Here is a 27,659-nt window from a genome sequence, read left to right on the forward strand (position 1 = left end):
TGACAGCTGAGCACTGCATAGATTTCAATTGTACAGTACTGCACGATATTCTTTTTTTTTTTCAAAGTTAGAGCAACATTAGTTCGGACACTCGGTATACAAGGTTTTTTTGTTACGGGCGGTTTTGTTTCTAAAGTGTACAGATTTAAAGCAAATTCTCAGACATATGTGGACCTGAGAATAAGGAATGCCTGCTTAGCAGTTCAGAGAATGTATTTTCTAGAAGAGAAACTTTTGGGTAGCTTGTTTAAGTGACCTAGAGGTACAACCAGTACTCACGGATGCTGAGGCATGTAGGAATGGTATGCTCTCTTGGAAGATGATATGCATGAAGCTAATGGATAGATACAGAGTTCTGAGCAATGGGTGTCACTACATTTAAAAGGATTGGTGCTGCAATAAATCTACTTGTATTCAGTTTGGCATTGACGCAAATTTTTTTTGTCTGTTTTATGACACACCTGCATCAGCCTCCGATTTATGATAAAAGTTCTTATGCTCAGTTTCGTATGTACAAAAATACTGAATATAGGAAACCAATTTTCAAACTTGCGAACACCGCACACAAGTAAAGTTCAGAGTGTGCAACCATGTTCAAGACTGTACTGTGGCAATCAAGTATCTGTATGGTCAGAACAGCACCAGGACAACAGCCTTCTAGTTTTTCAACAAGATTTTCTTGTAACTGAGCCATGCTAAATGATGAAAATGCATACATTCCACAAGTAATAAAAGAGGAATGCTTCCCGTAGTCAAGAGTATAGTAATAAGTGCAATTTAGCTACAAATCCACAGACAGCTGTGCTCAGAAACGGGAAAGCTCATGACACTCTGCAGACATGTACAGCACATGGCAAGAAAAAAAGGCAAGCAGCTTTGTTCAGTACGTGTGTACATTAATAGTCACTTCTTGGTACTGCACTCTTCATCAAACTTCCACAATTCATCGGCAATGTCACATGGGTCTCTGCCAGTTGTGACAACATGGTATGGTATTGACTTGCCATCCCTCGTGTAAACTGGGAGAGAAAGAGAGAGAAATAAATGGGAATAAGCATTCAAAGAGGAATTCAAAAGCCCAAGTGTCACATGTAAACTTGGTCAAGCCATACAGTATAAGGCTACTAATGCTATGGTAATATTATTCATTGCGTGCAGGCTGCCTACTAGAATAAAATTTCTTGCATCATCTCTTATTTCACAACACTCAGACACATTCTAACATCAGAAAACAATGTGCTGTTAGGGGAAAATTTTTTTGAGTTGCAAATAAACTTGGCAAAAGGATACATTGCTGTGTAATGCCACATGGGGAAAACACAGCAAAATTGTGAATACAAAATCATGCCAGTTTCACAATAGGTGCTTGTGCAACAGCTGTGAAAGCTAAAGTATGCTATTCAACTGCAGTATGCATGCAATTCAGGGCTGGCAAAAATGCATCAAAATTTTATCTCAGATGTAGGTAAAGATGTGCGCACTTAAAAATTAGTGCCTGATAAATATGCTTAGGATTGTATCTTGTTCAGAGACACCTAAATTACACCACAACCTTCAATGCAAGCACAGCTGTAATTTGCTTACAAATTACGTAATTCAATGTCCTTTCTTGTAGAACAAATATTTTGTCCTTTAGGCATGTAAGCATGTAATTTTTGAGAAAATACTGCTACACAGCTCGACTTAGCAGATTATTGGATGAGATTTGCAGCTCTTGATACCACTTTACACATGTAGGCTCTCCATCCAAGTGTGCCACCCTCTGAAATTCTTGAAGACCTGGTTTGTCAGCCAGACACTACTCTTCATGCACCTCTGCACGCTTGCTAGTGCAAAACAATCATTGTTTCATAATAAGGTTTCAGTGTTTTCAGTTTAATCTGAATGAAACTGAAGAGATAACAAGTTTGTTGCCCCAAAATTAGCTTTCAAACGAAAAGGGTCAGTGAAAGCAAACTGACTAGATATCTAAGAAGGCAATCGGCACTAAGCTGCAACCCTACTTGCGCTCAGATATAATGAGCCTGGCAAGGTCAAACATCAGCTTGCCATCCACACAACTGTTGCATTTTTTTTTTTGCGTTTGTTTTGACTACTGCTGTGACAAAAATGAGAAGTGGGGATGGAGGATCGCTGGTCTCATTCCTGCAGTCCTTGTGCTGCAGCCAGCAAGGTCAATGAACTGGGAAGGTTCACACATGGTAACAAGCATTTGTGTGCATAATTTTTTTTCTGTGTTACTAGGAGCTCTATACCTACATACTGAGTGTGCGAGGTATTTAAAGAGGCCCTCAACACTTTTCAAGCCACTGTTATTCGGTCGTGGGTTGGGCAGATGATGGTTGGTGAGCTAAATGCAACAAGAATGGCAGCAGTAGGGGTACGCAGTCCGCAGTTACTCGAGTGAGAAATTTCAAAATACAAGATAAAAATTCATGCCCTGAACTCAAGTTTTGCGTGGTTTTCTGTACCAATTTTTCTCAACTGCTGATGTAGCCCCCTCATTGCCAATGGTAAGAGCTCGAAGCACCTACGTAGCGGAAGTTTGCACTCCATGGTTACCTGTATGTTCTATGTTCACAGACTCCAGTTACTCCGGTGTCCTCCATTGCCAGGGCAAACAACTACCTTTGCGCATTCTACCCCACTTCATGTTTGCCATTACTGATCAAGGAAACTTGGAGTGCACCTCTTTTTACTTCATAACAAGGGGGAGGGGGAGGGAGGAGTGTGTCAACTACTATGCACCATGGGAAAAAACCTGCACCACAAGTGAGAAGCGAAGCTTTTGTGCTCAGAAGCCAGAGGCAGAACAGCCAGCGCCCCTACAGTGTTTTGTAGTTGTGATATTTTTTCTTCTTTTCTTTACGATTGCGTCCATTTACGTTAGTATAAAAAGTACAGCAAACAAAAGTAAGTTAAAAATGGTTATTTATCATATTTTTGCTGCAGTGCAGTGTTTATCTGCAACTTTGTGTTTAACCAATCACGGAGGAGCGAGTGGTGATGTCAATGATACTTCTCCAACTGCCAGTCTAAGCAACCTGCAACATAAGGACGGTGGCTTGAAAAGTGTTTGAGGGCCCCTTTAAGAACACAGCTTCAAATTGTCATAGGCAGTAATTAACATTCTGATTCTATCAGTCTCAGTGTTGGTCTTCCCCAGCCTCCCGTCACCTAGCCCAACAAGGAAGCCTTTCCAACACCCTTTCCCAACAAGGAAGCCAGCAAGCTTCCTTGTTGAACACAGGAGGTAAAGCCGCATGCTGTCCTAGCCGCCTTACACACAGACTGCAGCAACTTCGTGATTGTCACCTTTATGAATGCCATGAAATACTTTGTTTTTAGGGTGAGACAAGAGGCAAATTATCACCTGTGACAAAAATATAATGGCTGCCAATGGGCAGATGCCATACAGGCGGAGGCATTTCTACCAGAAAATCGAGGCCATGGCGAGTGAGAACCCAGAAAAGCCAATTATGGCCATTGTGGAGCAGGCTCATAACACAGCTTCAGCAGCCAAGCTTTCTGTGCAGAATATCATTAGGTGCCACTCCTAAGTAATGGACCTGATTGCTCCCACAAGGCCTGCACATACCAAGAGTGGCTGGCTATGAACTTCTGTAACCCTGCCACCCTTGATGTGGTGTCGTCATCCCCCAATACAAACATGCTATGCTGCTACATATGCGTAGCGTCCCTGAGTAGGAGACTAACAATGAGCCACAACATGCTAAAGGCTGCTATTGTGGAACTGCTGCTAAACATCAACATGCACTACCTCACTCGAGCCTGCAGCCATTATCAAAGCTGAATTCAGTAACTAATTGAAGCCAAAGATGGTTTTATTCATCAGACCTAGAAAACAGCAGTACAAGAAACATTGTAAAAATTTTGGGACAAATATTTTGATTCTTGCTCAATAATATTGTTCCTATTTCTGAAGTCATCATCATGTCCTCAAATATCTTGCACACCTGGTATTATTATGAATAAGGCCTCTGTTCGAATATCAAATGCACTTTCAATTTCTTAATTCCTGAACTGTCACACCACTACACAACATGCCCTTGATAGACTGAGCCTCAAAAACTTTGTTATGCTTTGTATTGGGCACAACTATTGTGTTAAGGGATCTGCTACTATAAAGCATGCTTAATCTTCAAGAAAATTTGTAAGCCAGGTATTCACCGGGGAAAAAAAATTCACCAACGATTACGATACTCCCTAATGCGAAACTTGAGTGCAGCTCTACATGTGTTTTCATTTCGCGATATGCTGGCTTTTGCAGACAATCTGTCTCGTGCAGCACGTTGCAAATGGAGCGATATGTGGCGCAACGAACCTCGCTAATCTGGAGATCACGAGAGGCAGCGCATGGGCGAGATTCACAGCAGCCGCCGCAGACAGACCTCCCAGACGAAGTCCACTACTCTGGCGCCATTATAGCCATCATCGCCGCACAACGCTTTTCTTCTCACGCTTTTGCTACACCCTCCTCCTCGCATTTTTCATCACCTGCTGCACTCCGCGTTCACTTGGTTACGCTGACACTGGCGCTCGTCACAGGAATGGGCACTTAAGAGGTGAGCTCTAAAACAGTAAATTCAACGTGAAATTATACACCGACAAAGCGAGCGAAAGTTCATCCAGAATTATCCCCTTAAAGTACAGTGTACACAAATGTGCATGCCAAAATAGCCCATGAAAAGCAAAAGCACACATGAAAATGTTTCAAATATGTTGCATACATTAGAGACACTTCTCATTAGCCTTGTGCTGCAAATGTAGATATGCACTGAAGGGATTTGACTTCTTCGCAGGGCTCGAGATCGCCCTCACCAGGAAGAGGCAGCAAGCAGTAGTTGCACAATTTGGCACAGCTGTTCCACCACTTTTATAAAAAAAATGCATCCTGTGTGACTGTGATGCTTGTAGGCTCGTCTGTACAACCTTCAAAGGGCTATAGATTAAAACACATATTATATAACCCGAGAAAAAGTCAATTTGACCCTCTGGCTGCACACCATAATTTGTAATACCTTGCAGGTACATGAATGGTCATTGAGTAAGGGGGGTTACATTGTAAGTAATGCAGAGCAATTATTGATGGCACAGGTAAACATGAAAACATCTCAATGACCGCGGAAAGTTGCTGTCAAAACATTGGAGTGAGGAAGTGCGGTAGCAGCAGCCAGAAAATTGACCTTTGTGCTGTCTCTCGCTTCAACATGAACTAAACATCGAAAGCACATTGCATACGAAGTTACTGGCACTGGGCACACTTTGTCCACATCGCAGATCGCTTTCAAGACATGGTGCCCACACGGCCACACCCTACGCAGCTGCCGCCGGAGTAGAACCCCCCTCTCCCTCGCCTCCCCCCCCCCCCCCATGCCTCGCACGCAAAAAAAGACTGTGCGCTTCCGCCATGACTTCTGCCCTCATGTGGGCGCGCATTATTGAGCCGCGATAGTTGGCTGACCCTCGCAAATCAGTTGTCAGCCCGTGTTGACATGGCAAAAATCCGTTTTATATGCCCGATTTTGACAAAGATTGCCGCTAATTTTGTCCGCTGCAGCCGATAGTCCGTTGCAGCGTGGTCTGTTAAAAGAGAACTTTGTTGCATTAGTAAAATAGGTAGAGAAAACTAGGGTTGAAATATGGTGCATTATATCCGAAAGTCTGTTGTATGTGAGTCTGTTGTAACAAGCGCAGACTGTATAGCGTCAATGACAGCCAAATCAAAACAATATACTCTCTCGTGTAAAAATTAGCACTACAGCTGGCCAAAATTGGGCTCCTTGTTCAATGCATATTCCAATCTTATTTTGTTCACTTCAGACTTGGATGCGTCTTTTGCAAACTTCACTTCTTGTGTCTTGTTCTGCTTGTCTATTTGGGTACATACTCGATGGAATGTACTCATTTTGGGGGATTGTCCAAGAATGTTCACATACCCAGTGGCACATGCCCAGTTGCACATACCTATACACCCAAGTTGTCTATTTGGTCGTGTACCCACAGGCCAGCAGAATAAGAAATATTTTAAACTAGAAATATCTTTCACAGGTTATGTACTCATACTCGTTTGTACTCACTGACATTCCTACTTGTACCCACTCATACTCACCAACACTCACTTGCAGTCATAGTCTCTTCCATTCACACTTACTGGCACCTACAGACGCTTATACTTGCATTCATTCTCACTCACCAGCACACACTTGCATACTCATGTCCATTCACACTTGCTGACAGTCACTCCCATTCGCACTAAAGTTTGCACGTTGTCCGTGTCACTGACTTTGCTATGTACAGGGTGGTCCTTTATGAAAGGGAACGCACAAGCGCATGGCTTGTGCTTTGCGGAGGCTGCTTAGAGCATCATTAACAGGCAGCAAGGGGAAGCACGTCCGCTTATAGTGTCATCTATTGGCGTCCAGAATAATATGAAGAGGCTGATAGGCAAGCGATTGCTGGACTCCCTCCCACACCAGGTGAATGCACTACGGGCAGGGCCTGCAGTGCAGCGTCTGCTGCTAGCAAACCACGCTCGGTATGCTAGTGAACTGGAAATGTGGAAGTGCCAACATATGCCCATTAGTTAATAGGCACTCCCAGCGTATATTAATGCGCAAGCATTCTTTGGCGACTAGCCCAGCAAGATCTGTCTGACACATGAAAAGTGTAATGCCTTGTATCTGCACAAAATGCGTAATGTGTGAAGTTACGACATTTAATCATTATATAATTGTGTAAATGTACATGATGTTAGTAGCTTTGTAAGTGATAAGGAATAATTTAAAAAATAATTGATCAGAGAGAATACCCATTGGGATACATAGGGTCCGTAGAATATGCATGGGGAAGCCTATAATAGTAGGGGGGGGGGGGGGGCAACTTATATTTGGGGGTGGGTGAACTTCAAATTTGAGGGTAGCCATATTTTCCTACAATATACTAGAGGCTTTACTGGCGCTGAAGTCGTTGTCCTACCATGGCAATGATGGGAAGTACATGGATTTGTCTGATTGTCGTGCTTTTGGATTCAAATGTTTTTGTGGCTTTGTATATAACGCTATATAAATATTATTGTCGTAAATTTCAGAGCAATCTATACTCTTCAAAGCGCAGAAGATGCCGTGAACAAACACAATAGCTACAAATTGCAACGATTGAATTTGTCGAGGTGGCCAAATCGAAACGCGCCAAGCGTCTCGAGGCACTGCCATGCCCACGGTAAATTTATCAGGGCGTTTCGCATCACTTGTCGATACGTGCCTCCATGGCTTAATGGTTACAATATCCGGCTCCTGTACTAGAGGTTCTGTGTTCGAATCATGCCGTCGGACAATTTTAATAATGTTTAATTACTCATTACACAGTACAGTGTTGAAAATGACGAGTTCACAAAGTAACAAAGCCGTTTGAAGCCACAAGGACGAAGTTTAGGCAAATCCATGTGCTTCCCATAATTCCCATGCTGGTACAACCACTCCCTTTGCAGGTCCCGTAGACACTAGCGCTATAGTTTTCTCTAGTAATTCTTGTATGAAAGTCTATGGGGGTGGCCAACTGCAATTTGGAGGTGGGCCAACTTGAAATTTGGGGGCAGGCTTATGCATACTTACACAACTCCATGAAAGATAAAAATTGGCACTCACCCTCCAGCAGAGTTTCTGCATGTTTTGCAGTACGCAGCTCTGGCTCCCCACTTCCCCGCATAGTGTGACTAAATCTCACCTGATTAGGAGCAGTTCAGGAGAGACAAGTGCAGTCAGATCAAACTTTAGCTTAGGTAATAAAATGTAATTATTTCATTCATTACTTGTTAATGTTTGGTTAATTTTATAATGACATTTGCTTAATCAATTAATTAGCCTTAATAAAGGTATGTCGGACCATCTGTATAATTAATTATAATTAAGATTAGTTAATTAAGTCAAACTAATCTAAAAGTACCCTTGATTATTCTTGATAAGTCCATTGATTTAACCTTAGTAACTTGATTAGTCTAATAATTTAACATAAATTTTAATTAGCCTCACTATTCTTAAATAAGGCAACACGAAATTGTGATCACCGATCCTCAGGAAATATCTAACATAAACAACGAATATTTCCATTCTGTGTTCACCCGCGTTGACAGAGTCATGGAGACTTCTTCTCCGTGCCAAGTGTCAGACTTTACATCTTTTGAAGGTGTGTTTTCCTTATTGCTTAATGTTAAAGAAAAATCTTCTCGGGGGGGGGGTGCTGATGGCATACCAAATTCTTTTCTTCGCCGTTATGCCGCGCCTGTTGCACACATCTTTGCAGAAGGGTTGAAATCTGGGCCAGTTGGTACATACTTGAACGAAAAAACCAGTCAAAAACACAAAGGACAAGAGAAGAAGTTCACGACACAACGACTGGTCTATCAACTGTGGTTTATTAGTTTAGACCAGTCGTTGTGTCGTGAACTTCTTCTCTTGTCCTTTGTATTTTTGACTGGTTTTTTCGTTCAAGCACACATCTTAACAGCTGTCTTTTCTTTATCTATGAGCACAGCAACTTTTCCTAATGACTGGCGTGTGGCTTGTGTCATTACAGTCCACAAGAAGGGTGACTGCCTAAGCATTGAAAACTATTGTCCCATTTCGTTGACATTCACGTGCTGTAAAACACTAGAACACATCATCGCTCATTACATGACATTACATAACTAATTTTCTTGAAAGTAACAACTTGCTCTCTCCATTTCAGCATGGCTCTCAACAGCAACTATTGACATGTACGCAACTTTTTAACTGTTCACAAAATCGCTCTAACGCTTCATTCTTCCGGACAAGTTGATCTTCCTTGATTTCAGTAAAGCGTTTGATCGCGTCCCTCATGGTAAACTTCTCAGAAAACTTACTAAGCTCGGCCTTCCTACATTTATCATACATTGGATAAGAACCTACCTTTCAAACTGTAGTCGGTTCGTAGACGTTAAGGGCCATGCTTCTACTGCATTACCAGTTCAGTCCGGAGTACCTCAAGGAAGCATACTCGGCCAGATTCTTTTCCTAATCTATGTTAATGATATAACTAGCACCATTCATCCACACGTTATTAGATTGTTTGCAGATGACTGTCTTGTCTTTAAAAACGAGATTACTTGTCATGAGTTCAGTTAAGCACTAGCTTAGCCAGACTTAATGCATGGTGCACCACCTGGTCTATGACCTTAAATACTGACAACACTGTCTTACTTCGTGTCACAAACAAAAAGCAACCTATGGCATTTACATATTGCATCAATAGTACACAAATAAAGGAAGTCTCCGAATATAAATACAAATAAATACCTATATAAATAGGTATTAAATACCTAAGCATAACGATTACAAACACTCTATCGTAGTCGAAACAAATTGTGAATTGTGTGAAATAGTTCAGAGACGAGCAGTACGGTTCATTTTCAACAAGTTTAGGCCCACCGATTCGCTGTCACAACGAATGACCGAAAACCATATCCCTACCTTAGAAGCACGAAGAACTGTGGCACGACTAAAATTTATTTTCACGATGTACGACAAGTCACTTGAATTTAATGGACGAACATACATTCAACCTTACCTGTCACGCGCATCTCGACACCATCACGTTCACAACTTGCTCCCTTTCCGCGCAAGCACTAACCTGTTTAAAAATTCATTCTTTCCTCATACTGTTGTTCAGTGGAATGATCTACCTTCAGAAATTTTCTCTCCTGATAATTTTGAGCAGGCACTACTCATGTATTTTGCACAGTCATATGGAATGTTTTTTCCCCCCTTTTTTTTTCATGTTATTTTTACTATCGCCCGTGCAAGTGCATTTTATTCTAGTGTGAAGGTCAGCAGAAACCCCAACTTGTTATTTTTATATGATATTGACTATCCCAGTGCATTCTTCTGATGGTGTGAATATCGTCCTTTACAGTACAAAAAGGCCAACTTGTTCTTTTTTTGCTCTCTTCCATTTTCTGTTCCATATGTCTAGCATAAGAGCACACATTATTCTTGTCTTAAATGAGTATTTGCAGAAATATGCTAACCTGCTTGGTCTGTATGCACTGCAGTATGTATAAATAAATAAATTATCCTCAATCAATTCTCATTACACTTAACTAATTTTATTGTAATTCATTTTATTAGTCTTTATTAACCTTAATTACACTTATATACCTCTTCAGTACTCACTATACATAGTCACAAGTCTCAGTAGTCATACGTAGTCATGCACTCTAAAAAAAGTTTACACCCTTTGGGGCTTATCTTGTCCCCAAGCAATAATCATCATCTGCCTTGCTTGCGTTTCCTCTCTTGCAAACTTGGCGCACGCTACTTTCCTGTCGAGAAGGCTGTGTCAAGCTGATAACGTGCAAGCCGTTTGTGACTAAAAAGTACCGGGCTTGCAGTGTTAATGAAAGGAAATGCGGGCGGGCAAGACAAATGACGATTATTGTTTGGGGACAAAACACAACCCAAAGGGTGTACACTTTTCTTAGAGTGTAAGGCTATACTCGCGGACAACTTTTCTTAGCTATGAAGTGAAGGCTACGGAAACTAAGTGCGCCTCTTTCACCGCTGCTGGAAGTAGGCCTGCAGTTTTGCTTTCGTTTTCTTATGTGGGAAATTTTAAAAAAATACTTTTTTTTGTTTTTTACAGCACCTAATTTGAAATGGTACGTAACATTCACCAGCCAGCCTATTGGTATTTTATTGTATTTTTAGTTAGCTTTTTCGAGTTTTCGCACACCCGAGACTGCCGCACGTTTTGCACATTCATCAAACACAAAATGCCATCCGTGTCTTCTTGCGAGTGTTCGTTACTTGCTGTCCAGCTAATCAACTCCCCTGAAAGGCTGGTGGTCAACTTTAGCAACAAAAGACTGTTGAAGCACACAAAAAGTTTGTCCAGCGTCTGCGCAGAAACCAAGCAAACCCATATGGGAATCGCAACCATCGGCATGTACAAACGAGTGAGCGAGCTGACTGCTGCGCCGGCTCTACTGAAGCCAGCGTTGGTTGTGCGTCCAAGTCCTAATCGACGTCATACGGCTGCTTCGGAGCTCCGACACAGGCTGCGATGCTCGCTGTTCAGAACTTGGTATGCGAATAAACATTTATTAACGCCGAGGTAATTGTATCTGCCTTGACTAAAGTAAAGAGGTTGGCAAAACTGAAACTGCTGCCGAGCGCGCCCGGACTACATTGCATAGTCCCGTAGCTTTCGCTTCATAGCCAAGAAAAGTTGTCCACGAGTATAATACCCCTGTTACACTGGACGTTTTAATCTCATTCAAACCAAATAGCATTAGCATCAAATGACATTATTCGGTTGCTACACAGCTATATTTAATGCCATTAGAATCGAATGACTTGCTGAATCGAATGAGCTCGAGAAACTCATTCAGCTTTGAAGTGAATGTGTATTCTCTACCCCAGAGACAAGGCAAACTATGACATTGAGCATTTCTAATTTGAGAAGCATTCATGTAAAATGGTAATTAATTTTATGTGGTTTAAGGCATCTGTCATTTTAATTAGAGAAAAGCTGTATGGCAGGCTGTCACAAAATGTTTTTACTCTCTACCTCAGCGGCCGTCGCTTCACTAGTTGCCCATAATGTAAACAATCGGGCACCTGTATGCACATGTTTTCGGCGTCTCGAAAGGCATCTGCATCTATGTGACGATTGAGCCTCTTCCTCCGATTAGTATGCTTTGGTCGTGATGCAAAGCACACATCAATTACCTGCTTCACCTACTGCAATTGAGCGTTGTCGTTCAGTGCTGCCATGTCAGTCATATTGGGTGTGTTCCAATTCTGGCCAGCGTCGGACAGTCTACATAGACAGCTAAGAAAGCAGCCACGGCAGCTTCCAGGCCATGTAATGGAATGTGTTCCGATCTGTCTGGAAGACGGATTAAAGATGCTTCTGCGACATGACGCCATCTCACAGCGACAAGAAAAAGTTTCGAAAAGCACGCATTATTTCTGTATTTTATGTCTTTGTGCCTGCAAATCTATGAAAAACATGATGCGACTTACAAAAAGGGCGCAGGAAAGCATGTCTACATTTTCTTGTGTGCATACGACCTTCCTGTCAGTTTTCAAAGTGTCCTGCTCAGCCCCTATCTTGTTTTGACAGGAAAGTAGCCTGCATTGTTATTGAGTTTGATGCTGTCTTCGGGAAGCTGTCTAAATTGACGTCTTCATGAGAATTGGAACGAGACTTAAGATGGCCACTGTCTACTTAGCCACTTACTTTGCTGTCTACAGTGAGTATTGGAACACAGCCACTGTTTGTCTTCAACTGATCGGCTATGGTACAGCGGCTAGAATTGGGAAGTGTGATGAACGCGCCGGCTCGTGCATGGCGCTTTGGGAGGAAACTGCCAAGGGGCACTGCCACACGCATACACGTCGAAAGTTTGGTTGTGTTTTTCTTTTTTTTTAACCTAGGTAGGACCTTAGGCAGTATAACAGCAATTGTTTGGTGGCGCAACGCACCACCCCATTCCAAAGGGGGACGCTCATAACACCCATCCATATATCCATCCACGTTGGCGGCTACCAGCCGTAGCGCAGGGGCACTGCTTGGAATGCGATCATCCGCACGCACAGTCCAACATGCAATAACAAATAAGAAAACTTTGCAATATATATATACTTCCCTGTTCGTGGCTGCAAATTGTTATACAGTAGCATAACCCCTTATGAATTAAACGGCACCAAGGTAACCATCCGATTGAGCGCGCGCCAATGGTAGACTGCAGCTTGCTTTATCCGGTTATTGAACGCCAAGTAAGAAAACTCCCAGTGGTAGCTCAGAAGCAAACATTTTATTTTCAAGACACTGCTTACACAAACAACTTCTTTTTTTGAATAGGGGCTTAGAATCCGTTTGAAACGAACCATTCTCAGCCTTCGATAATGTTTTGCTACACGACGCACCTGAGCTGGTACTTCTTTTTTTCACGAGAACAAAAAACATTTTGTTTAAATAGTTCACAAGCAGTTCAAACAGAACATTGTCAGCCTCTGCTAAGTGACGTGTCTGAGCTTAAGGCGTTTCTTTTCACGAGAAGGCGCTCTCTCTTAGTTGAGTGCCTTCGCGTAGAAGTGCAAACGGGTGACCAGAAAAAATTTTGTAACCTGGTTGGTGAGGTTGGGGACACACTGTGCACAGTCTAGCATGGCGTCATTTTTTTGCAGGCAGGAGACAAGCTTTTCCAAGCTGCCACTGTGCAGCTCGTTGTAACTGAACCACATCGATAAAGTAATTTCAATGGCATCTACATATGAGAAGAGCTTCTCAGAAGGGTATATGAGGCCCTGCAGAACTTGGTGAACATCGCCAGCTGTTTGTTGGCTTCGTTGGCGGAAACAAGGAGCTCGTCGAAGCATTCCTTGCACGCAGTCTTCAGGACTGTCTAGCGTGCAACTTACCCTGCCATGTAGAAGACTAGCCGCGGTTCGCTCATCTTCTCAAAGTGATGATGATATGTGGTTTTTAATGGCGCAAGGGCCACTTATGGCCAAAGAGCACCATGACAAATGGTAATTTAAAGGATTTATTGTGAATGGCGTGGACTGTGAATTTATTATGGTAGGTGTGACATGGCTGTATAAGGGCCTAAAAATTTTCGCTGTAAATGGCGTAAATATGTAGTTACTAAAATAATGACACTGATTAGTTATGGACGTGGACGATGGCAATTGTGTTTTGATAAAGAACATACGAAGATGAAACAACAGTTACACTAGAGCATCAAGACAGCCCTGGTAATCACTGTTCAATCACTGGGCTGGTAATCACGTGTTAGAATTTCCTGGCCAAATTCTTTTTAGAGTGTCGGTTTCGGCTAAGAAATCTAGGACTATTTGCAGTTTAAAAAGCGGTTCATCACTTTAAAAAAATGCAAGATGAAGAGGTATATTTTCCCGATATGCAGAAAGGAAATACTTTTTCCTCTCTGTTTCTATTGCATGGCACTGGATAAGAACATGGACGACTGTCAAACTATCGCCGCACCTACTACAAGTAGGAGAGTCCCCGCCAGTCAACAGGTAGGAGTGAGTACTGCAAGTGTGTCCTATTCTTAATCGGCAAAGAAGTACTTCCTTGTACCGTGCTGTTTTCTCATTTATCCAATTCCGCAGTTTTAGTTTTATAATGTTTAACTTATTCAATGTTTCTGTATCCCACTCTGCTTGCCAATGATTTCTTAATTTACGGCGCACAAAGAGCTTTAGGTCTGTGGCAGGAATGGGGATATTTCCATCTGTGTCGCTAAAACTCACTTACGTAGCGTTTTCGTCAGCAGCTACATTCTCTTTTATACCTTTATGGCCAGGTACCCAGCATAGTATAATCACTTGGTTGCACATATATACGGAGCACAGCAAGCTATACAGCTCATTCAGAACGGGATTCTTTTGCTTTCGTAAGCTAATTAGCGCTCTCACGACACTTAATGAGTCTGTAAAGACGACAGCCTTTGCGACATTTCTACGCCTTATGTGTTTAATAGCCGAAAGTATAGCGTATGCTTCTGCCGTAATGATACTGGTGTGTGGGTTTAGTGCCCCAGCTATTGAAAATGAGGGTCCGAGAGCTGCATAAACAACACCAGCAGGAGACTTCGAAGCATCTGTGTAAAATTCGTCACAGGAATACTTCTCTTTAAGTTCAAGAAAATGTGATTGTATGTGAGCCTCAGGTGCTTGTTTCGATAATTCTAAGAAAGAGATGTCACATTTGATAGTTTGCCACTCCCAAGGCGGTGGAAGCCGAGTGGGGGCCATTAAGATATTCTCTAAAAGAAGGACCCTTGTTTTTTCTGAGAGTGCTTCCAACTGGAGGGACAGAGGAGGCCTAGTGGCTGGGCGGTTACGAAATAGCCTAGCAGTGGACAAGTTGCATATAGCAGAATGACAAGGATGTTTAACATCTGAGTTAACTTTCAGGGGGTAGGAGAAAGTTAAGTATGTCCTTTCGTAGTGCAATGACCATTCGTTTCATTCGACATGCGACATGTAAACGTCAACGCGCGCCCCCTCGCAGCTCCCCTGTCGGCGGTTTCAATGCGCCCCATAGGCGCTACATGCTGCTCGTCACGCTTCCCATTCTATATGCTATATATACTACATGCATGTGATTTCAGTGAAGTGATGCCCCATATTTATACTAAAATCAGTAGATTAACTTTTCAGACATTCTACACATACCTTGTTTACTTTCTTCGCCAACTCTTTTTGCAATGATCGCCATTGATATCACGACCGAATGACATAGATTTTTCCTGTATAGCACCACCACGGGTCAAATGGCATTCATTGCACCGAATGTCATTAGAACCTAAGGACATTAAAATGTTTGGTGTGACGGGTACAATACTAGCAGGCGCTTGCCTATCGGCCCAACTGGTTATTCTAGCACCCAATAGATGACACCACAAGTGGACGCGCTTCCCCTTGCTGCCACTTGCTGGTGCTTTAAGCAGCCTGTGCAGAGCACAGGCCACATGCTCGTGTGTTCCCTTTTATAAAGGACCACCATGTACTTACTATAACAGGCACTCACTCCTGTTCATATTGGCATCCACTCAAACTCACCAGCACTCGCGCCCATTGATACGTCCCCACCATTTGTCAATGGCTAACGCTCTACTCACGCCTGTGAAAAGAGCATGGAATGTATGAATCAGTTGTGAGTGAGTATGGCAACCTATGCATATACCTAGTGCCACATAACTAGTGGCCCAATCATATAGTCAGCCAGCTGCAAGTACCTGCAATGTGGGGGGATGATGCAAAGAAACTGCACTTTCTGTGATCGGGGCACAACTGTTCCTTGGTTACAACACAAGAAGGTCAGCCTTTCCATTGCCCATGCCATGCAGTGAAGCAATTTAACTTTGTAAGACAATGGTCGGCTGTGCATTTCTTTCTGAAAGGTCCTTCAACACTCTAAAATCGGCTACAGAAATCATAGATCACCGGTGATAGATCAGAATAGGCCTGGTTGCGAAAGAGTTGATGCGAGTACAAACAAAATTCAGGGACGGTCAGTATGAGTGGACATTAGTATCAACACGAGTGGCTGTCGCGAGTGTGAGTAGGTGCGAGTATGTATGAGAGTGAGTGCCAGTGAGTGGAACATGAAACAAGTATGAGCATGAGTTGGTGCCGTTGAGTGCAAATTGAAGTGACTATGAATGCAAGTAAGTGCTGGTGAGCATGAATACGAGTGTGTATTCGCTTATTCTGCCAACTTATGCCTAACAAGTTCATTACGATGCCACGTGCTAATACAGTCAACTTCCACCAATTTGATCCTGATAAGACCAGCTAAATTTATCAAATTATCTGGTGGGTCGAATTAAACAATGTGCGGGAAGATTGCCAAAACACACACCGCCGATTCATTTGACAGTATTTGTCCAATCCACCTTTTTCATGGCTTGACGGCGCATGCACCCTGCCCTAGCGGATTAGTCGCGAAACGTTTTGGAAAGCACGCGCTTGCAGCCACACAGCCTGAAATCAGCGGGAAGTTCCAGAAAAAAATAATAAACAAATAAATAAATGAAAAGGCGGACGCGCACAGCAGCAAGCACTCATGACGTGTACCACGTTGGAGCTCCACTGGTAGCTCTATGTCAGTTCAGTGCTGAAAACGTGTAGCGAGAGACTAACTACACTTTAGAACAGAAAGCGGCCAGGGCTTCATCCGGACTGCACCATGAACCATGTAATTGCCATCTTGCACTGATGGCTAGCAAATTTATCGAAAAACCACTGCATTACGCTTGAGCAACATTTAAAAAACATCAAGTTGCTGGCGAAGTCTTCTTGCAGCGTAGGCCCTCTCTGCTAGTGGTGGCAGCGCGTGCCTGACATCATGTACGTAGGCAACATTGGGTCAATATGAGACCAACCAGACCAAAAAGACGCTGACACCAAGCCAACTACTATTCAGCACAGCATGTCATTGAGACCATTTTATCATAACAGGCCAACTATGACGCAACCGACAGGCACGAGTTGTAGCACGAAGGGCTTGCTTGTCAACGGCACCGACAAAATCAGCGTACCGACCGTGATCATTTGACCGAGCCACACGCAATCGGCAGTCGAACCGATAACGCAATAACCACTGCCCCTTCACTTGTATACTATGACTATTTGCACTGAAAATGTCGAGACATGGCTTCAACATTGAAATTTAGAAGCTTCAGTCCTCTCAATCTCTGCACATGAAGTTTGAGCCAGTGTTAATCCTGCTTAGCGAAAGTTGGATTAGGCCTGGCCTCGTTGAGTTTGTGCACCCGCTACTGGTAGACCTGAACTTAAAGACAAGCTTCTATGGCAAAGGAGACTGCTATTGTAGTTCAGTTGTGGCGCAATAGTGATTTGATAACTACTCTGTACTTCACACGGTGCATACACAATAAGCGGCAAGCAGTTACACAACGCAGTGCTAACATCTGTCCACCACCTTTCCCGGAGGCTGCCGGTGGCATCCGCTATGTACGGCCGAGTCTGTAGGTGTTGTTATGCTGACATTTCTTAATTCCACAGAGACACTCTTTACCTCTCTGTGAAACAGAAAACAAAAGAGACAGTGCATTTGGTACAGCAGCATAAACACTCCACAACAGTGTCATCGATAGCTGAATTAAGACGGCAAGCTGGGCGAGTTGGTGATTGAACATGTTTCTATAGGTGGGCAGCGCAACCATAGCATCAACGTCACAGATTTATACTATTCCCTTCCTAGAAATCAGGTGATCAAGACAATCAAAGATTGCATTATGGAAAACGACGAGTTAAAGTTTAGAAATGATAGTGGCGTCCCGGTTGAGTATTTTCTCGAACTCTTGGTTTTCTATTTAAATTTTACGTTCGTTATCTGGGATGATCAAATAATGATTCAGAAGCGGGGGGTCTGCATCGGCTCTCAGGTCACACCCATTCTTAGCGAGACCTTTCTCGGCACTGTTGACCGGGCACTCAAGAGCGTCTTGGCAGGAACTTTGATCAAGTGCTTCAGGTTCGTTGACGACTACCTGGTAGTTATCCGCTCCCAAAACAGTTCCAAAATTATTGGAGATATTCTCACTGCTTTTGATAAAGAAGGAATGGGTCTCAGATTTACTCATGAACTACCCAGCAATAATGAAATTCAATTTTTGGATTTGCAGTCAAGATTAACAGCGCAACATATTTGTTGGCATTATAACCCCAGGACTAGCAAAGCAATTCTAAACTACGCCTCGGCACACTCAAAACTTGTGAAAAGAGGAATTGCTATGACGTGTTTGGGTTCCGCACTTAGAAAGTCATGCCACCACCTCGCCAATCTGAGCTTTTCGCAACAACTCAATCGTCTAGAGAAGGCCGGTTTTCCTAAATCCATTATTGTGTCAATATGCGAAGGGCTAGTGAAGAAAATAAAGAAAGGGGATGCACCCCAAAGACAGATCGAAAAAGTTAAAAAGTACGCAGTCATCCCTTATGTACATCAGATGGGGCATGGGTTAAAAAAGACAGCCATGAAATATGGTGTTCAAGTAATCTTTTCAGCAAAGAACTCCTTAAACAAGATTTGCAATCTTGTCAATAGACCTAAACAGGCGTCCAAAGCTACATGCCGCGTCAAACACTCGGGGCAGCTTGTGGCATGCTCGGCGGAAGTGGTCTACGTCATCCCACTTTTGTGCAGCAAAATGTACTTTGGGCAGACGGGACGCTGCCTTAACATCCGCTTTAGGGAGCACCAAGGCGCGATCAGGAATGAAGCAGGTTCGAATCTGGCCGCACATTGTAGAGTTTGCTCATGCAAACCCATGTTTGAACAAACGGAAATACTGTATAAAAATATGCATCAAATGAACCGCGAGATTGTAGAGGCCTACTTCATGCATGTGAACTGGGGCGCATGCGTCAGCCAGCCTTCTATCACTCTACAGGATAAAGAAGCTGATTTTTTGAATGGCAGGATAGGCTAACACCCTTGTAAACGTCATTTTACTCGTGTTTACATTTTCTGTATATTATAGTCCATTGCGTGAAATAATAAACCAGTTGTTAGTCTGCGCTCGTGTTGTGTACTTCTTCTCGTCCTTCGTCCGGGTTGCGCTGCCCACCCATAGGAACATGGTCATCGATAGCATCGGCGTTTTTGCGAGAGAATTACACAATTTATAAATGAGCGCTTATGCCGAGCACAGTTTTCTCTAACACTTTATGGCAAGCGCAAACTGCAAGTATGATGAAGTTAAAGAAAAACAAGAATCAGTAATAACAGCCTGTAATATATGTGTCTGAATCACAGTTGCCGTAGTTTAAGTTGCTCGGCCGCTCATAATGACTCGTGCCAGGGAACTCATATGCCCATATATATATGTTTTGCTACATTTTAACATTATTTCATATCACAATGCGCCGTTTCCACAATATTTGAAGCTAACAACGATGTGTGGCTGTAGAAGTCGACAAATGCACCCCTCCAGCAAATCCAACCTAGAAGGCTGCACTCAAAGACTTCATGAATATGCAAAATGTGTAAAGAATGCGTAAAAAGAATACAAAAAGCGAGGTACAAGATCAGACATTAGCAACAACAAATTACAAGGCAGACGCATCGGCAGACGAAACTCAACATGCGCTTATGGGCAGCACTATTAGCACCACAGCGCACTCAGGCCTGCTCACGCAGTAGTCGATGCGCGCTACAAGACTTCCAGCAATGACATGCTGCCCCGGAGAAGCCATTAATAATTATTTGAGGTCCACGAAATGCATAACCGATGCATAATCAACATGGACAGAGATACACAAAACAGCCGGCGAAAGGCCCAGCCCCTTCCAAAACGTTTCCAGCGGCGTGTGGAAGAGGGCAGCACAGAAACATGAAAAAGGCGGACTCTAACAGGCCTCCCGAATGAAATGTGCTCCCGCTCTTTATTTGTCAAAAGTAGAAAACTAAAGTAGAAATGACATTAAAGCTCCTAAAGGAAGTAAAAATCTCACGTGCACCCAATTTTTTATCGAAAAAGATAGGCAAGGGTCAAATTTACATTGCACAATGGCAACCGGTTTACTTTGCTGCAATGCAGCTATGTTATGCGGTAAAGCATATAATTGCTGCAAACTGTTTTGGTTTCGTATCTGTTAGCACCGCAGGGGCAAGCAGGGGCACAACGCAGTGCTAACATCTGTCCACCATCTTTCCCGAAGGCTGCCGGTCGCATCCGCTATGTACGGGCGAGTCTGTAGGTGTTGTTATGCTGACATTTAATTCCACAGAGACACTCTTTACCTCTCTGTGAAACAGAAAACAGAAGAGACAGTGCATTTGGTACAGCAGGTAGGTGTTTTCGACAGGAGATTTTATGCATGTTTTACATATTCACTGGGCCCTACGCTCTGCTGAGACATGCTGCCAATAAAGGGGTCACTACTGTGGTCACAACAGAGGTGAGGCACGTGGATTCTAACTCTTCACATTCGAATTATCTGGCGAAGGCTAATTTTTGGATCAAAATAATGAAAGCTTGGGCTCACAAAAATTTATAGGCACCGGTCAGGGCCTTCAGAATTAACCGGAGTCAAATTAACGGAAGTCTACTGTATAAAACTGCTGCTTTAAGTCAAACCTCAATGCAGTTGAGATGCTCGATTAAAAACGTGTGCACTTCTCAATTCTAGAACTCAATAGTCAAACTGCTTTCATCCATCAACAGAAAACCACACAGAGCCAGCAATTCTGACTTAAAACACGGACTAGTTTTCAAAAGAATGTACAATTAGGCAGGTTGGCTCAGGTTCATTATGATGGCAGCACAGAGAAAAGTATACAAGACAAGTGCTACACAGGACAGTTGTCAGTTCAATGCTTGTCCTGAGTACTTATCTCTATGTTGCCGTCCATTCCGCACTGCCATCATAATGAATAGTTTTCAAAGGTACAAAAACACAGATTTATGCATGGAAGAGTGATCCCAACGTTCAGCTCATAAAAATGTTCTGCCCACTTAAAAGCAGTTTTGTTTGGAGGCTGCTCAATTTTGCTTTACTGCAGATGTGACCACATAATCTTGTACGTAAGTTAGTCATATCACAGTACCTGCAGAAAGGATCCCCGATGTCGGGCAGTGTTGAAGGTCCAGGCTTAGGAATTTTGACACAAGCTTCGCTTCTTTCCTGAGAGTAGATTAAAACAAAGTAACTCAGTTAGCAAAGTTAGCTTTGTAATGCACATACACAATGTATTCCATAAAATACACTACAATGCTAACAAGCAGAGTCTGAAAGAAGCATAATGGCTAGTAATAAAACTGTCATGAAAAATATCTTGTGTATGGGTATTTGTATGTGGCTGCTTGATTAGAAGGAAGTTGAAATGGGGACCTTGAGCTAAGTGGCACAATGCTCAGTGGCAGAGTGCCACTGTGTATATGACAGGTTATGTACATGCACACAACAAAGAAAAAGGGCAAATTCACTGCACTGGATGGATGGATGTTATGAGCGTCCCCTTTGGAATGGGGCAGTGGGTTGCGCCACCAAGCTCTTGCTATTATACTGCCTGATGTCCTATCTAGGTTAAACAATTTAAAAAAAGAGAAAAAAAAGAACACGATGAACTCCCACAACCAAATTTTCTAATCCCCTATTGCGAACTGTGCTTTTGTATGTCTCCAATTTTTGTCGTTTCCCTACTTTTTTTCCACCAATCCTCCAATCGCCTCTTACTTGCTTTGTTTGCGCTCAAGTGCAAGCAAAGTGACCTCTACAGTTGGTTTCTAGAAACTTTGCCTGTGTGTCACCTAGACGGTGTGTTTTGAATATCTGGGGTTTTTTAGTTGACTTTCTGCATGACCTCAATCCCTTCCCTGTATATATATATATATGGCGTCCCAAGTAACTTTAGCCAAGCTATTCAATGAAGAAAAAACGAAAAAAAAAAAACATTGCAATATATAATTTCAAGACCTGCCGTGTTCGGTCACCAGACCTTTAACAACCAAACACCGTAGGTCTTGTAGCAAGTATATCTTGCATGGTGTCCTTTAAATATATATATATATATATATTATGTTGAATGGCTTGGCTAACACTAGGTGGGACACGATATGCATGCTGCATACGTACGCTAGTGTAGGTCCATTCAATTTACTCCACCACTCAGTGAGCTCATTTACACCAGTTGAGTGTCAGTTCCAAGCTCATGCAGTATTGACCTAGCACCCTAAGCCACTAACTACACCTTCTTCAAGGGCACAGGATTCTGCCACGTAGCCTCCACTACGTAAAACCATAATGGTCAGGTGCTACCATGTTGCACTGGTCAAACGAGCAGCCAAGAGCAGTACCCCCTGAGCTAGTTCATAAACTGTAGGCAACTCAAATGAATGAAACATGTTCTCCTGGCCTACCCTTTCTTTTGGTGCTTTGGAGATCTTCTACACAGTCTTTGAACAGCTAACATGAACTAACCAATGCTCACGTGAACAATAAGTCTGCACGGGTCTCATGCTCACCTATCCAAGCGTTCCTCTGTGTCTCTTGGCTGAGCTGGACAGACTACACTGTTCAGTACTACTCAGTAAATTAGTCTCACCCAGGAAAGATTACCTTGGCCCACACCAGGCAACATAATGACATCCAATGTGCTGTGGCACTACCAACCTTAGTGCCTCTCTCTCTGCGGTGGTTTTGTCACTACACAAGGGCTTCAATGCATCAACTGCTGCAACGTCGGCAATCTGGAGCTCCTCCAGGCCACGGATGTTTCTGTCCATCTCCTGCTCGGCAACCAGTTTGTGCTTGCTGCTTGCAGCAGTTTCAGCCTCCATTCTTCTCTTTTCAATTGCCATGTTCATTTGCTTGCATGCCACTTTCCTGCGTTCATCTGCCTCATCCTTGAGTGATTGCTGAAGCTCTGTAGACAGAAAGAAAATTAAAAGGAAAGAATAAGAACAACATGACAAACTTTGGCAACAAGGTAAGGCAATAGTAAGACAGAGTAAGCAATCATTCCCAGATGATCCTCAAGCTACAGGTATATGCAGTGACCACACCTGATAAAGTGCTGCTACAAATGGTGATATGATCATGTTTTTTTTTGTTTGTTTTTCTGTGGCTGATTGTTGTGATACTGCACTAAAACTTTAGAGCTTATCCAGGATTGCTATTTGTCACATCTTTTTCTTTGTTAGAAATATAGTAGTGAGTTGCTGAATAAAAGACTCATTGAAAATTGTGCATGGCACATCTGAACTCTCAGGCAGGAAGAACTGTCCCACAGAATTGCACTGAGGCACCTAAAAATTTGCAACCAATAAATGCATGTTTCATGAATGAATTCAGTGAAAACCTGCATGGTGGTGGTAGATTCATGAAAGGGTCAAGGAAATTGAACCAGCAATTATTCATTCCAGCAATTCAGCCAACCAGAATGCTAGAAGTTGACAGCACATGCAGGTGAATGAATCAACTTGAACAGCAGGATCATGCCTAATGACCTGGACAGAGTTTCAATCCCCTGGGCAAGGACAAATATTTAAGTGAAGCTTTCTACCAAACCCACATGGACATTACAGAACCTGGATACTGCTGCTACCTTGTCGATTAACTCAACAGAGGTCAGCACACATGTGATGAGTTGGTGTATGCTTATAGCTATCTGCACTATCGTTAGAGAGATGCCGGTCACCGGCTCTCTTCTTTATGGAATTATACAACAATAAATGCTACATAAATATTTCAACTGAAACAAATACATGTCTTCAAGTGATTCCCTCCTTTAATAAAGCAAACTGATTTCTCTGGCTCTTTTGTCTGTTTTCGTAGTTGCACTTACTTCACTGAAGGCATATGCTCTTGCACAGCCAAGTTGCGAGGTGCAGTCATCAGTGAACACTCACTTTAGGTGTTTGTGATGTTTATGCTGTCGCTGTGTTGCGTTTCTCCATTGCCTGGCCCGACAGTTGCAGGGAACACATCGCTAAAGTCTGGTGCATTTCTCTTGTTGAGATGCGCCATTTTGTCTTGCTGGCTCACCACAGTTTTACTTAGACTGACTCCCACAGTGCATGGGATCTGCATAATTTTTATTCAACAGTGCAGCTGTCTTTTATTAAACTCGTATGAGATAATAGTACTGTGCTATATTAGGGCGGCTGTCTAACTTCCCTTTATTGCATGTGTGTCTAAAAAAAAGCATATACTGCCATTTTGGGTGTGTACTATTTGTAACAAGTGCCTTTTGCTGCTCAGTTGAATTTCAAAGGCCGGAACCATACACAAACTGAGTGTTCGGTGAAGAGGGTCTAACATTCCAATGCTACACAGTGGCTACAAGAAATACCATTGTGGAGGGCTCTGAATTACTTCTGACCCCCTGGAGTTTGTTATGTATTCAATGCTTGGTACATGAGCGTTACCCGCTCTCCTTCAGGTATAATACAGCTGACACCCCTAGAAAATTAAGCTGCGACCTCAAAATTGGATGTCCGAAACATGACAGCTACATTTTCATTCATGTTTCCGGCATAAATGAGGCAGAACAAAGCCAGGATTAGGAAACACTGTTTCTTCTTCAGGCTGGAAACATGAATGCTGTCCAAGAAGCCCAGCTGAATATAGTAATTAACTCAGGATGACAGTTTGAAACATTTACTCCTGAATATTCTCTCCTTTACACCTTGCACTACTTAGCAATTCAGTGTCAAATTTCTCAGAATGGGAACAGAGACGGCTATCTAGAAGAACTTCAGCACGTTGGAGTCAGCAGTTGAACAGTTGCTTGTCTGACATCACTAGACGAGTGAAAAACCAAATAATTCTGCTCATGCTGTGCAACCTCTGCCCTTTCAAGGCAGTGTGTGCATTGATTACTAATTACTAGAAGCTAAAATAATGTAGTATGTAAGATATGTACACAATACATGGCTAGGGGTTATTTTTGTATGCTTCTTTCGCCTCCTGCGCGTCACTTTCCCACTGCGTCGCACAAACATGTGCAGAGAGTAGCGGCTGTGCTGTGCCTGCATTCGTAGATACAGCCTTGCGGGTTGCTAAATTTTTTTTCTTGGTACACGAAGGATATACTAGCACTCTGCAGCGGTTATTCGCACTCATTCCAATGCGCGGAGGTCCAGGACATTTCACTACTCCATGCATGACGCTTGTCGCACGCAAGAAAGCATCTGACCGTCCCAAGCAAAAGAACCAGAATAATTGCAATTTGTGAACGTTTTGCGAGGGTTTTTAATTATTCTATGCCGTTTCACCAAAACTCAGTGCAGTGCACGAGGCATGTTTTTCCCCAAAATAAACAAGTGGCGTAAACAATCCTCACCGTTATGCAGACTTGTCCATGTTTGCCTATAACGTTCCATAACTTTTTCAGACTTTGCAAACTGTTCCCGTAGTAAAGTTTGCTGAGCTTTAAGGTCTTCCTCGGAAGCCATAGAATAAACTGAATCAACGCCTGCTGAAGAAGGTTACATAAGCTGCTCGAAGAGTTCGAATTGTCGCGCGGTCGCACGCGTAGCGAGCGCCGATATATATATGCTAGCGAGCGCCGTACGCCATGAGCGCCCCCTTTGGGAAGCGTGCCATAGCGTGCGTCTGCGTGCGTCTACAGAGGCTAGAAGGTTTTCTAGTCTTCTAGCCCATAGAATTTCCTACAATTGTAGGAAACTCTATGTTCTTGCCTTCTAGCCTTTATAGTGCGTCTATTTGGCGGTGGGGCAGGGTTGCCAGATCGCTCCAACCACAGGTCGCCAAATTGGCCTTCGCAGTAGCCCAAATGTAGCCAAAAGCAAAACTTTTCGGTAGCCCAAAAGTAGCCAAAAGGCTTTGTATTTTTGTGAAGTCATTTCTTAAGCATATAGAATTAATTTTCGGCAAGAATACCTACATATTAGTTTTTCCACGCATGACCTCCGCGCACATTCGTCACGGATGTCATGCGGCACGGAAAACTGATGCTGCACAAGCGCAAGTGCAGAAACGCAGACCGAGCCAAGCGGCTTAGGCGACGAGCCGAGGGAGAACAACGTGCGCGGGAAAGGTTAAGCCAGCACGCAAGTGCGACAAACAAGTTTCACAAACGCTTCCCACAGCATAGAGTTACCTACAAAAATTTTTGTGGGCAACTTATGTCACACAGAGTCCATTTGGCTACTCTTGCTCTGTGTGCGATCGGCTTTGGCACAAGAACGACCTAAAGCCTCTTCCAGAAGCGCATGCCACAGTGGTTGCCGACGCATTTCGTACGGATGTTTCTGGGTTCGAGGTGTGTCGCACTTGCATGCAGACCATCCGGCGAAATCGCATTCCTAACTACTCCACTACGAATAGCTATGCGTACCCACCAAAGCCGGCGCATTTACCAAACATTGATCTCGTGAGTGAGCGACTTGTGTCACCGCAGATCTCCTTTATGCAGATTCGGAGGTTGCTGTACAGCAACAGCGGCCAGTTCGCCATCAGAGGTCCGATTGTGAACGTGCCTATCAACGTCGACACAACGGTCCAAATACTGCCTCGAGATGTCGAAGAAGATCAAGCGTTGTGTGATCACATTAAGCGCCGGATGATATACAAGAGTGTGTACATTCGTGGCATGGTCAAGAGTTGCTTCCCTGGCTTGTGTTCCTGGAGAAGTCTACGTTGTATCGCTACTATGGCATCCGAATCAGTCGAGAGAAGGCAGACAAATTGTGCGACAACCTGGTAGAGCCAAGCGACGAGAATGCCGAACGTATAGACGATCCTATAGACCACCATAATCCGATGGAGACAGCATTGGCCATGTCACTCGGTCAACAGACACTCGTCATCGACGACAGCAATGTTCTGGTTGTGGCGCCAAGGGAAGGAATAACACCCGTCAGCATTGTCTATGATCAACACGCGGAGGAGCTGTCATTTCCACAAATCTACCTCGGTGAGCCTCGAAATATCAGCCCAGACAGCAAGCCTATAGTGTCTACACCATGGCATCGAGCGAATGTCGGAGAACTGACCGCAGGGGTGCGACAGCTTACCACGTGCTCTATATGGCAGTCAAAGTTATGCGCACGCGAGTTGCATCGTCGGTAAACGTCTTCTTCAGGAATACATCTGTCATGGCCGTTGTAACCAAGGCGCAGCTGAACGACCGAGAATTTGTCGAGAACGCGGTGGATCATGACATGGCGTTCATGAACGGTGTGCCAAACACGGTCCAGTACTGGCACCGACGCAAGCAGGACGTGTTTGCCATGATCCGCCAGCTCGGTAAGCCAACTGCGTTCCTTACTCTGTCTGCCTCTGAAATACACTGGGACGGATTGATGAGGCTCCTACAACGTCTTCACATAGATCCAAACCATCCGCAAGTGCCATTCGAACAGCTCCGCCTCTGTGAAAAATCCATGCTCGTGAGCGATGACCCGGTAGTGTGCTCAGTGTACTTCGATCACATAGTGCGGGTGATAATGCAGATTCTGCAACAGAAGACACTTTCTCCGTTCGCCCCCATGTGGTCAAGGAGTACTTCAAACGCATTGAATTCCAACATCGGGGCAGTGCTCACGCTCATCTGTTGCTCTGGCTCGAGAATGCGCCCAACGAGGA

The 27,659-nt window shown here is 43.5% G+C and overlaps 1 protein-coding gene across 1 annotated transcript; it reads right to left on the minus strand.

Moving 5' to 3' along the window:
• Positions 1–851: 851 nt before the first annotated feature.
• Positions 852–25,772, minus strand: LOC135901635 (kinetochore protein Spc24-like). The gene is made up of 4 exons (XM_065431489.1): positions 25,393–25,772; positions 22,719–22,971; positions 21,154–21,230; positions 852–1,019 (listed from the first exon to the last, which is right to left on the minus strand). The coding sequence occupies exons 1-4, from the start codon at positions 25,502–25,504 to the stop codon at positions 904–906; spliced, it is 558 nt and encodes a 185-aa protein (XP_065287561.1). The 5' UTR covers positions 25,505–25,772; the 3' UTR covers positions 852–903.
• Positions 25,773–27,659: the final 1,887 nt, after the last annotated feature.

The sequence above is a fragment of the Dermacentor albipictus genome, chromosome 1 (assembly GCF_038994185.2).
Source record: "Dermacentor albipictus isolate Rhodes 1998 colony chromosome 1, USDA_Dalb.pri_finalv2, whole genome shotgun sequence".
Taxonomy (NCBI): Eukaryota; Metazoa; Arthropoda; class Arachnida; order Ixodida; family Ixodidae; genus Dermacentor; species Dermacentor albipictus.

Coding starts and splice junctions, on each gene's coding strand:
- LOC135901635 (XM_065431489.1), bottom strand. CDS start 25,504: ATGGCTTCCGAGGAAGACCTTAAAGCTCAGCAAACTTTACTACGGGAA. Junction 21,231..22,718: donor GCAGAGAGAGAGGCACTAAG/GTTGGTAGTGCC, acceptor ATCTACTCTCAG/GAAAGAAGCGAAGCTTGTGT. Junction 1,020..21,153: donor ATCGGGGATCCTTTCTGCAG/GTACTGTGATAT, acceptor TTTCTCTCCCAG/TTTACACGAGGGATGGCAAG.